This window comes from Cherax quadricarinatus, chromosome 12, assembly GCF_038502225.1.
Source record: "Cherax quadricarinatus isolate ZL_2023a chromosome 12, ASM3850222v1, whole genome shotgun sequence".
Lineage (NCBI taxonomy): Eukaryota > Metazoa > Arthropoda > Malacostraca > Decapoda > Parastacidae > Cherax > Cherax quadricarinatus.
In genome coordinates this window covers 54,693,442-54,706,366 of record NC_091303.1, presented here as the reverse complement: position 1 = coordinate 54,706,366, position 12,925 = coordinate 54,693,442, and the positions used below count along the sequence as shown (strand labels likewise).

The window sequence follows — 12,925 nt, the reverse complement described above, 5'->3', positions numbered from 1 at the left end:
GCCAGGGAACTGAAGCCTCACCTCATCACGTAGCCCAGGAGCTATAGCTCAAAATTATCAAGAAGAATACCTAAACAACTGTATGATTCCCAGGAGCTGTAGCTCACTGTCATCAAAACCATAAGCCCAACAGCTGTACTGCAACACCTTCCAAATCTTAAGGACTGTAAATAATATACTAAGCTCAGGACCATGAAATGTAGCTCAACATCGCCAGGACACCCGGATCAAGCACTCTTGATATTTGAGACAAATCATTAAAGTGTTTTAAAGAAATATTTCAAAAGATACAGGAGCTATACTTCAACTCCTACAAGAATTTTATGACGAAACACCAAGAAGTGATGTCAGAAAGTACAGTCAACAAAGGGGAGGGAGTTGGCTTGTATATCAAAGAGTTGTTTATTTACAGAGTTACTAAACACCATAAATTATATAGAAGAGTTGCCACTGAAGATTGAAAACCAGGTGCAACTTCCCAATAGTTCAAAAAACAGCTGTTGAAAACTGCATACCGTCTGGAAACTCTTTAAGCACGAGCCCCAACTATCTTGTTACTTGGTGATTTTAGTTTAAACACTTTAAATGGAAGAACGTGGCTAGTAGTGTAGTAGAGATAATTCCAGGAGGCAGCTCAGACAAATATTCTCACACATATGAACTGTTTAATCTCGGTAATCTATTTTCCCAAAGTCAGGAGATAAAGGAGTCAATAAGACTAGGAAATATACTTGACCTGGTTTTCACAAATAATGGTGATCTAGTACGAAATATGAACAGAATCGAAGACAATTATTCGAGATCACAAATTAATCGAAGTTAAGACCCGCAGGCACATGGATCCTGACCAACAAAGTTATGAGTATTTTTACCAAATTTTAATCTTAATAACAAGAACATTACCTGGAATCAAATAAATCGTGTTCTTATCGAAGCATGTTGGGAATATATCTTATATAAGAACATAAGAACGTAAGAATGGATAAGTCCTACTGGCCCATACAAGGCAGGCCCTTATCAAAACCAGCCCTTCCGAAAGCTACCCAAGAATTTACTCCCGCACCCACGACACCAATCAAACCCAGCCCCTCCCACTCATATATTTGTCCAATAACGGTGCCAGGAGCTGCATCTCAACTTTTAGGAGAGGCAAGAGGTGACACTGTACCTGTCAAACACAAAATTATGGATCAATCGGGAGAAACATTTAGAAGATATTTACAGGAGACTGACAACCACAAACCTCAAATTCCAAAACAATGCTAAAAGTTGGTATAAATTGAAGAAAAAATTAAGATTATTTTCACAGAGGACACGACCTCACAGTGCTTGAGACTCGATCAATGAATCAAAAATTTATAACTTTCCTTGGTAGTAGCAGCGGCTGCAACAGAAGCTAGATGTAGCTGGGTCGCTGTGCCATCGAGACAGATAAACCTAGCAATCTTCAAATCCAAACGAAGCATTTTTAATTTTAGTAGGATAAATTTTGTGTGGTCATTGAAAGGTGTAATGAATTTAGTGTAGCACCATTTATTTACTAATGTTCAAGAATATTCAAAATGTTACCCCTCAAAAAAAGCTTTAAAAACAGACTGCTTGAATGTATGCTTCTGTGTAATAGTTGGCCACTCCGGAATGTCCTCTGCAAGTGTTTTTTTCTCTATGCAGTGATTATCTGCGTGGAAAGTCCTGCTCAACCAATACCAAGACATTATTCAAATGAATTTTTAAGCATGAAAACAAAGAGTGCAAAATATTTTTAAATAAGCTTGGGACCGCGTCAGTGGGGCGGCCCAGTCCCAAAACATTCTTCAAGCATCGTTCCGGAAGAATGTTTTGCAACCTAAAACCAATACCTACCTTCCTTTCACAAAGGTATATCATCCCTGAAATACTGAAGATAATTCAAAGAGGCATTTTTGTGTTGTCACAAGAAAACGAAACGCAAGAGTATAAAATACTTAGGTAACCACTGTAGGTATCCCCCCTTCTGTGAACATCTAATTCAATTTTGGGAGCAGTTCCTACTAATTACAACCTTCCTTGCAGGTAGATCTATACTCAGGAGCGCTTTTCATCAACCAGGCTTTTAAATGGGACATTTTTGGATCTATATTAGCACTTCTTGTGATGACTGCCATCTTCACCATGACGGGAGGTCTGGCTGCTGTCATCTACACAGACACACTCCAGTTTTTCATCATGATCATCGGTGCACTTGTCGTCATGAGCAAAGGTGAAATGCCTTATTTCGGATAAGTAGGCAACAGAGATGCTATTCATTACTTTTTAGACAAATTGCCTAAAAAACATTGACAGTAAGATCTTCCTGGCTGAATTTACTTAAACTTATCCTCCTAATGGAGCTCATGAACAGTGCCTAAATTTTCTTCCTGTGGAGGTTTGATTGCATCATATGATATTGATAAATACTTTGATGCTGAAAAGTAATGTGAGGTTAAAATTAAGAGCAACTAAAATAATGTTTTCTATATTGTCTTATGCAGCCTTCCACGAAGTAGGTGGGTACGAGGCCCTCCAATACAAGTACATGCGAGCGGTGCCCAAGCTGAGGCCGGAGAACTCAACATGTGGGATCCCAAGAGCAGACTCGTGGGTGATGCTCCGGGACCCCGTCACTTCTGACCTACCCTGGCCAGCCTTCTTGTTGGGCCAAACTCCTGCTTCTATATGGTATTGGTGTGCTGACCAGGTATGAACCATTCGTATTTCTTTAACAAAAAATATTACTGCTAGAACTGGAAATCCCAAGACAACAAACACAGGATACCTCATTCAAATGTGTTGTTATATTAATTTATATTATTAAGAAATCATTCATCTTGCCTCGGTACTCACTTTTATGCGTAATTTCTAATGCATTTCATCTGACTGTTTTGATACTATGTTAATTTTAATTTTTAAGACTTTCATAGAGTTGAAAAAAATATCTGTTGTTAATTGGGAACATTTTGTATTGTCATGACGTTACAACTTAATGAGGAGAAAACCAAAAAAGATAAAATACAAGCCTTGTTTTCATGACTGGATGTCCCTGGCACGTTGCCTTTACTCCGATAAACAATAACTTACTTCCACTAATGACTTCCAGATGATGATTCAACGAGCACTGGCGTCGAAGAATCTCTCACATGCTAAAGGTGCAACACTGTTTACTGCATATGCAAAGATCTTACCATTCTTTATGATAATCCTGCCGGGTATGATATCCCGTGTGCTCTTTCCTGAGGACGTTGCTTGTGTGTTGCCTGAAGAATGCATGCGTTCCTGTGGCTCCAGTTCTTCTTGCTTCAACTCTGCCTACCCACGGTTGATTGTAGGCATCATGCCTGCTGGACTCAGAGGACTCATGCTTTCTGTAATGCTGGCTGCACTGATGAGTGACCTAACGTCCATTTTCAATTCAGCGTCTACCATGTTTTCTTTAGACCTTTGGCCTCGTATACGTCCCAAAGCGGAAACACGCGAGCTTCTAATAGTGGGAAAACTATTTATTGTGTTTCTGGTAGTTGTATCGGTGGCCTGGGTGCCCATCATCGAGGAGGTACAGAGCGGCGAGCTTTTCATCTACATCCAGAAGATTGGAGCCTATCTGTCGCCACCCATCGCCTGTGTGTATACCATGGCAATCCTGTGGAAACGTATGAACGAGCAGGGAGCCTTCTGGGGTCTGATGGCGGGGCTGGTGATCGGTGTCACACGTATGGCTTTGGATTTCTTGTTCCCACCTCCAGCGTGTTGGCAACACGAGTACCGTCCGCTCATTGTACAGCTGAACTTTATGTACTTCGCTGCGTTGCTTTTCTGGACGACTGCCATTGTTTCCATGGTAGTGTCCCTCATGACACAACCACAGGAGAGCCACAGGGTAAGTAACGTTGCTTCCATGGTAGTGTCCCTCATGACACAACCACAGGAGAGCCACAGGGTAAGTAACATTGTTTCCATGGTAGTGTCCCTCAATAACACAGACACAGAAGAGTCACAGGGTAAGTAACGTTGTTTCCTTGGTAGTATCCTTCATGACACAACCACAGGAGAGTCACAGGGTAAGTAACGTTGTTTCCTTGGTAGTATCCTTCATGACACAACCACAGGAGAGTCACAGGGTAAGTAACGTTGTTTCCATGGTAGTGCAAGGTACTCCAAGGAACTTGCAATCCCATTTATTGATATCTGGGACCTATTCTTTGGCAAACGTGATATGTATACAAGGGACGGGGTTCATCTCTCTGGGGATTGAGTAGTTGCATTAGCCAATTCGATTGAGAGGGTAATTGATGACTTGTCATAAAGGGGATGTAAATAGCATGCTGAAAATTTCCAGCCAAGACAGGACTCGCAGCAATGGTTTCAATTTGGAAACAATCAGATTCAGGAAGGATATAGAAAAGTACTGGTTTAGTAATAGAGTTGTGGATGAGTGGAACAAACTCCCGAGTACAGTTATTGAGGCTAAAACGTTGTGTAGTTTTAAAAATAGTTAAGATAAATACATGAGTGGGTGTGTGTGGGTGTGAGTTGGACCTGACTAGCTTGTGCTGCTGGGTCTGGTGCCGTACTCCATCCTTGAGTGGAGGTGACCAGACTGGGTGGGTCATTGGGCTAATCCGGGGGGGGACATGGACCTGCTCCGCATGGGTCAGTAGGCCTGTTGCAGTGTTCCTTCTTATGTTCTTCTGACACAACCACAGGAGAGTCACAGGGTAAGTAACATTGTTTCCATGGTAGTGTCCCTCATGACACAACCACAGGAGAGTCACAGGGTAAGTAACATTGTTAGTATTATTTAGTTAATAAATTCAAATATGATTAAAGTTTGGAGACTGTCTGTAATTGATATATTTTTATCGTAGATAATATTCTTGAGCACAATATTATTATCATATTTTTTCTGATCATAAAGACTAATTTTGCCATTAGATATCTGAATATGTCATGTATAGACCAGTAGGCCTCCTGCAGTGTTTTTCTGTTCTTATGGTCTTATTTTCTTACGAAAATTGGCAAATCACGTTAGGAAATATAATCAGGGGGCGTTATAAATAAATAAAAAATAGCAAAGCCCTCAACCTTTCCTTAAATACTGGAAATAAGCTATTAAGACTTCCTTCTTTCAGCTAATTGGAACTACTTTCATGACTCGATTTGACAAAGCTGAGAGAGAGAATGAGAGACACTCGACCGTAGACCTTCCTGGTGACACAAATATCGAAATGAACATTGTTCAGCAAGGTGGGTGAACTTACACTCTCTTACACTCATAAATTTATTAGTACTGTATTCTGGAAGTGTAAATACTATTAACTTAGAACGGTTAAGAAAACACTTGGTGCGGATTCCAGTTGTTGGGAGATTCCTGGAATCTCAGAGAAACTGTATGGGCAGTACTCACTGAGAGTCGAGTTAAGAAACAGATTAAGCAGTTAGGAAATAAAGGCAGTTTAAAAAATGTGGGTTTATTAAAATATTTAAATATTATTTTTCGAAAGGATGTCGTCAATAATGGGACCAGTAAAGATGTCACAAGATGCGCACATTAAGAACATTAGCAGAATGAGACATGCAGCGGAGCCGCCTGACAACTTAATTACACTTCGGTCGTTTCTAAGGAAGGAAAACCCCTGAAAATGAGGAAACAGTAACTGTTATTCACTCCATCGCTATCTTTCCAGAAGAGTGCTAACAATACAGCTCAGCCAACCCTCTACACTACTTCCCCCGCGTCCAGAGTGCAATAATTGCTCTTCCCATTTCCAGGACTTAAGTTCGACTCTCTGCTTTCCCTAAATTCCTTCCTAAATGTTTCCTTGCTCGCACTCCAACAGCAAGTCAAGTTATAAATATTACTTACCTCTACTCAATCCGATGTAACACTCTCACACAAACATATCGGATGTTCAGACACCGAACATTGAAAACCTTTAATACCTTCTCCCTCTAACACTTTCTGAGACGACCTCTGTCCTTCCATCCACTCAAGATTTAAATACACTCTTAAATTCCCTGTAAATGTTCAACACTTCTTAGTAACCCATTCTCATCCCTTCGAATTATTCTTTTTGTAACTCCACATCGTCTTCTTCTCTGAAAACTGTTAATTATCTGCGTTATATTTACACTACAAACATAACATTGCTACTGTCACCAGCCTCCTCCTCGCTGCAGGTTTACTGGTTTACTGGTTTACTGGTTTACTGGTTTACTGGTTTACTGGTTTACTGGTTTACTGGTTTACTCCCATATATAAAAGCGTTGCTACCAATATACTTATGCACTTTTCTCTTTTTAACCTTCATGGATAAAGTTTTTTTTCTTTCTAAATTCCTCAACGACCCCCCGCCCCCCACACTGTTTTGCCTGGTATTTTTTTGCCTCGTGTTTTCTATGGTTCTCCTCGTCTTTCACAGACTCATCCGCCGACGAGTCTACTCCCAAATTTCTGAACACATTTATTTCCTCCATACTCGCTCCCTCCAGTCTGATATCCAGTCCAAATAATGACGTGATATTTCTGCCGCTCATTCTAATAACTTACACATTCATGACTCTTCCCTTCAATTTTATTTACATAGTCTAGTAAACTGTTGTTATTCCGCCATATATTATGTATCGTGAATTTGTCTATCTTCCATTTCTTAGAATATGAATTGACTATTATCAAACCTTTTTCTATATATAATTCAATCAGAGACCCAATTATAATTTACCTCTGACACTCCAAGTTGACCTGCTGCGCCATCTACGACACTTTCTCCCACTTTTAGACTACCTTCACCAAATATTTTCTCAGTTCAAATTTCTCTTACCATTCAGTTAACACTTCCCAGACTCTCTCTCTCTCCCTCCAACCTTTTCTTCCTCAGGTTCACAAACTTTTATACTCTCCCTTTTGACTCCATAGTTTATCATGTAACATTACCTCTACTTAATTTCTTTCAGATACATCCCACTGACCTCCATTTGCTACTCCACGTACATACATTTACACTTGTTGGCAAATTGTTGTTCCTGTGTAAGAATATAACATTATCTTGGAAGATCTTTAAAATTCTTACACTTATTTTTACAGAAAGTGGACAAGAGGAGGTGACGACCGCATCAGGTGAAATTAAATTCCTCACCTGGATGAAGAAATCATTGTGGTGGATGTGTGGCCTCCAGACCCCAGTGCAGTCTTCTGTGTCACACAACAGCCTCCAGACCCCAGTGCAGTCTTCTGTGTCACACAACAGCCTCCAGACCCCAGAGCAGTCTTCTGTGTCACACAACAGCCTCCAGACCCCAGTGCAGTCTTCTGTGTCACACAACAGCCTCCAGACCCCAGTGCAGTCTTCTGTGTCACACAACAGCCTCCAGACCCCAGTGGAGTCTTCTGTGTCACACAACAGCCTCCAGACCCCAGTGCAGTCTTCTGTGTCACACAACAGCCTCCAGACTCCAGTGCAGTCTTCTGTGTCACACAACAGCCTCCAGACTCCAGTGCAGTCTTCTGTGTCACACAACAGCCTCCAGACTCCAGTGCAGTCTTCTGTGTCACACAACAGCCCTCAGAAGGAACACACAGATTATAACCCCCTTGAACAAAACCCTCGTACTAATTTGCTACTTAATATTAATCTTGTGCTGGTGCTGGCAGTTGGTATAGGCATCTTTGCCTATTTCACAGTAGATCCATTCCCTAACGGTTTTGAAACTGGCAATTATACGTCTGTCTCACTGGGATAAACTACGCCAGAGATAATGTTACGTCTGTCTTACCGGGATAAACTACGCCAGAGATAATGTTACGTCTGTCTCACCGGGATAAACTACGCCAGAGATAATGTTACGTCTGTCTCACTGGGATAAACTACGCCAGACATAATGTTACGTCTGTCTCACCGGGATAAACTACGCCAGAGATAATGTTACGTCTGTCTCACTGGGATAAACTACGCCAGACATAATGTTACGTCTGTCTCACAGGGATAAACTACGCCAGAGATAATGTTACGTCTGTCTCACTGGGATAAACTACGCCAGACTTAATGTTACGTCTGTCTCACCGGGATAAACTACGCCAGAGATAATGTTACGTCTGTCTCACCGGGATAAACTACGCCAGACATAATGTTACGTCTGTCTCACCGGGATAAACTACGCCACACATAATGTTACGTCTGTCTCACCGGGATAAACTATGCCAGACACAATGTTACGTCTGTTTCACTGGGATAAACTACGCCACACATAATGTTACGTCTGTCTCACCGGGATAAACTACGCCAGAGATAATGTTACGTCTGTCTCACTTGGATAAACTATGCCAGAGATAATGTTACGTCTGTCTCACCGGGATAAACTACGCCACACATAATGTTACGTCTGTCTCACTTGGATAAACTATGCCAGAGATAATGTTACGTCTGTCTCACCGGGATAAACTATGCCAGAGATAAAGTTACGTCTGTCTCACCGGGATAAACTATGCCAGAGAAAATGTTACGTCTGTCTCACCGTGATAAACTATGCCAGAGGTAATGTTACGTCTGTCTCACCGGGATAAACTATGCCAGAGATAATGTTACGTCTGTCTCACCGGGATAAACTATGCCAGAGATAAAGTTACGTCTGTCTCACCGGGATAAACTATGCCAGAGATAATGTTACGTCTGTCTCACCGGGATAAACTATGCCAGAGATAATGTTACGTCTGTCTCACCGGGATAAACTATGCCAGACATAACGTTACGTCTGTCTCACCGGGATAAACTACGCCAGAGATAATGCTACGTCTGTCTCACCGGGATAAACTACGCCAGAGATAATGTTACGTCTGTCTCACCGGGATAAACTACGCCAGACATAACGTTACGTCTGTCTCACCGGGATAAACTACGCCAGAGATAATGTTACGTCTGTCTCACCGGGATAAACTACGCCAGACATATTGTTACGTCTGTCTCACCGGGATAAACTACGTCAGACATAATGTTACGTCTGTGTCACTGGGATAAACTACGCCAGACATAATGTTACGTCTGTGTCACTGGGATAAACTACGCCAGACATAATAAGTCATGCCTCAGTAATATGTTTTTAATGATTTTTCACTTAAATATGTTAAAATATGTTTGAATAATAAAGGAATCTTAATTAAAAAATAAAATCCGCAGTAGTAATTTGCTTATAACTCAAATACCCAATTATGAAGATGAACGTACGTGCGGGTTTAACGTCCTTACTTACGTAATCTTCACGTACACTGGATTGAAGGTTCCTGGAGCTTTTCACATATTATGTGATTTATTACAGTGAGAAGGTCAATGTACAGTGTATACTGGATACATTGTATGATCAAGACAAGCACAGACATGTACAGACAGTGGTCAATACCACACAAGTGCTCCTTCATCTATCCAATAATCTATCAGTTTATTAAGAAAATTTTATGCTTACAGACTTTTATTTATTAGCAGAATAACGATATTCAATCTGGGCACAAACACGAAGCTTCTCTGGTAAGTTTATGTCAACAAAGGTACAATTGGTTGATATGTTACATAATAACGTTAGTAAATAATGACTCGAGCAATCGTAATGACACAATTGCTAACCACACCACGGGTGGGGGTTGAACTCGTGGCGTGTGAGTCGTAAAACTCCAGACCCAGTGGCTTACGCACTGGCCTGGAATTTGAGACTCACTCGCCACGAGTTCAATTCCCACCCGTGGTGTGGTTTCTAGTATGTAATATGACCATAAACTTTCACTGACAAAGGTCTCAGTAAGTTACTCATGTTAGGACCCAACAAATAACTTTGGGCCTCTACAAAATTGTTTACTTTGGGTTCCACAACCTGCTTACTCTGGGGCCTACAAGATGCTTACTCTGGGGCCTACAAGATGCTTACTCTGGGGCCTACAAGATGCTTACTCTGGGGCCTACAAGATGCTTACTCTGGGGCCTACAAGATGCTTACTCTGGGGCCTACAAGATGCTTACTCTGGGGCCTACAAGATGCTTACTCTGAGGCCTACAAGATGCTTACTCTGGGGCCTACAAGATGCTTACTCTGGGGCCTACAAGATGCTTACTCTGGGGCCCACAAGATGCTTACTCTGGGGCCCACAATCTGCTTACTCTGGGGCCCACAATCTGCTTACTCTGGGGCCCACAATCTGCTTACTCTGGGGCCCACAAGATGCTTACTCTGGGGCCCATAAGATGCTTACTCTGGGGCCCACAAGATGTTTACTCTGGGGCCCACAAGATGCTTACTCTGGGGCCCAAAAGATGCTTACTCTGGGGCCCACAATCTGCTTACTTTGGGGCCCACAAGCTGCTTATTCCAAGGATCCACAAGTTGCTTACTCTGGGACCCACAAGCTGCTTACTCTAAGGCCCACAATTTGCTTACTCTGGGGCCCACAAGCTACTTACTCTGGGGCCCACAAGTTGCTTACTCTGGGGCCCACAAGATGCTTACTCTGGGGCCCACAAGATGCTTACTCTGGGGCCCACAAGATGCTTACTCTGGGGCCCACAAAATGCTTACTCTGGGGCCCACAATCTGCTTACCCTGGGACCCACAAGCTGCTTACTCCAAGGACCCACAAGTTGCTTACTCTGGGACTCACAAGCTGCTTACTCTGGGGCCCACAAGTTGCTTACTCTGGGGCCCACAAGCTGCTTACTCTGGGGCCCACAAGTTGCTTACTCTGGGGCCCACAAGTTGCTTACTCTGGGGCCCACAAGCTGCTTACTCTGGGACCCACAAGCTGCTTACTCTGGGGCCCACAAGTTGCTTACTCTGGGGCCCACAAGCTGCTTACTCTGGGGCCCACAAGTTGCTTACTCTGGGGCCCACAAGCTAAAGGTACTGAGAAGCCCCTGAGCTACAGGTACTGTGAGGCCGCTGAGCTACAGGTACTGTGAGGCCCCTGAGCTATAGGTACTGAGAGGCCCCTGAGCTCCAGGTACTGTGAGGCCCCTGAGCTACAGGTACTGTGAGGCCTCTGAGCTACAGGTACTGTGAGGCCCCTGAGCTACAGGTACTGTGAGGCCTCTGAGCTACAGGTACTGTGAGGCGCCTGAGCTACAGTTACTGTGAGGCCTCTGAGCTACAGGTATTGAGAGGCCTCTGAGCTACAGGTACTGTGAGGCCTCTGAGCTACAGGTACTGTGAGGCCCCTGAGCTACAGTTACTGTAAGGCCTCTGAGCTACAGGTATTGAGAGGCCTCTGAGCTACAGGTACTGTGAGGCCCCTGAGCTACAGGTACTGTGAGGCCCCTGAGCTACAGTTACTGTAAGGCCTCTGAGCTACAGGTATTGAGACGCCTCTGAGCTACAGGTACTGTGAGGCCTCTGAGCTACAGGTACTGTGAGGCCCCTGAGCTACAGGTACTGTGAGGCCTCTGAGCAACAGGTACTGTGAGGCCCCTGAGCTACAGGTACCGCGAGGCCCCTGAGCTACAGGTACCGTGAGGCCCCTGAGCTACAAGTACTCTGAGGCCCCTGAGCTACAGGTACTGTGAGGCCCCCTGAGCTACAGGCACTGTGAGGTCCCTGAGCTACAGGTACTGTGAGGCCCCTGAGCTACAGGTACTGTGAGGCCCCTGAGCTACAAATACCGTGAAGCCCGTGAGCTACAGGTGCTGTGAGGCCCCTGAGCTACAGGTACTATAGGGCCTCTGAGCTACAGGTACTGTGAGGCCCCTGAGCTACAGGTACTGTGAGGCCTCTGAGCTACAGGTACTGTGAATCCCCTGAGCTACAGGTACTGTGAGGCCCCTGAGCTACAGGTACTGTGAGGCTCTTGAGCTACAGGTACTGTGAGGCCTCTGAGCTACAGGTACTCTGTGGCCGTTGAGCTACAGGTACTGTGAGGCCCCTGAGCTACAGGTACTGTGAGGCCCCTGAGCTACAGGTACTGTGAGGCCCCTGAGCTACAGGTACTGTGAGGCCCTCAGTGATAATTTCGAAAGAAAAAAAAATTAATTGCAAGGCCTCCAGGGGGTGCAACCGCTGGAGGCCCTCCAGCAGGCGGAGGCCCCTGGGATGTAACCCCTGGAGGCCCTCCAGCTGGTGGAGGCCCCTGGTCTGCAACCGCTGGAGGCCCTCCAGCTGGTGTAGGCCCCTGGTCTGCAACCCCTAAATCCCATACCTTAATCCGGCCTTGCTTCCTAGAGCGCTCTATTATCCTCATCAAAATTTATTTGACGACCCATGTTAGTGTCATCGTCAAACTTCCTTCTGTCTCTGACGTGTTCCTTCATGTATGTTGTTTATGTATATTATGAACAGCTTTAGGGCCAATATTGACCTCCTGTGGAAAATTACTGGTAACGGGTCTCCTAAGGGACATTACTGGTAACAGGTCGCCAGTCTGAGGGACATTACTGGTAACAGGTCGCCAGTCTGAGGGACATTACTGGTAACAGGTCGCCAGTCTGAGGGACATTACTGGTAACAGGTCGCCAATCTGATGTTTTCTCATTTAAGTTCATTTCTAAGAGATTATTTCTTCTAGTTAACCCTGTCAGAAATAGTTATGAAAATTATTATTATCAGAACTAAGCGCTAAACCCACAAGGGTCATACAGCACCCATAGCTGTGAAAAACAATCCTGGACTTTGTCTATAAAGTCGTTAGACTCTAAAATTTCCCGTCAGATGATTGCAGTCAATTTGACTAGTTACAATCTACCTTTGACACGATATTGTCGTACCTAGACGGTTTAGTAATTTCGTCCCACAGAAATTTACATAGGTCGCTGTCTGGGTTTTGTGACCTGTAGCTCAAGCATAAAATTAGTTTTTTCACGCCCTTCAAGAAACTGAAGTCACGTAGAATTTGTTTCTGTCCTTATCTCAGTGTATAATTTATGATCCTATAATTAAAATTTCCCCTAAC

At 43.7% G+C, this 12,925-nt stretch overlaps 1 protein-coding gene across 6 annotated transcripts in view; it reads left to right on the top strand.

Annotated features, from left to right (window-relative positions):
* The window catches only part of LOC128686547 (sodium/mannose cotransporter SLC5A10), a 58,900-nt gene extending 49,712 nt beyond the window's left edge, over positions 1-9,188 (top strand). For all 6 annotated transcript variants that reach the window (XM_070084352.1, XM_070084350.1, XM_070084349.1 and 3 more), the window contains 5 exons: positions 2,053-2,239; positions 2,511-2,716; positions 3,116-3,892; positions 5,145-5,259; positions 7,097-9,188. In XM_070084352.1, coding sequence (XP_069940453.1) covers positions 2,053-2,239; positions 2,511-2,716; positions 3,116-3,892; positions 5,145-5,259; positions 7,097-7,752 — 1,941 coding nt within the window. In that variant the 3' untranslated portion in view covers positions 7,753-9,188. The remainder of the gene's footprint in view (positions 1-2,052; positions 2,240-2,510; positions 2,717-3,115; positions 3,893-5,144; positions 5,260-7,096) is intronic.
* The last annotated feature ends 3,737 nt before the right edge of the window (positions 9,189-12,925 follow it).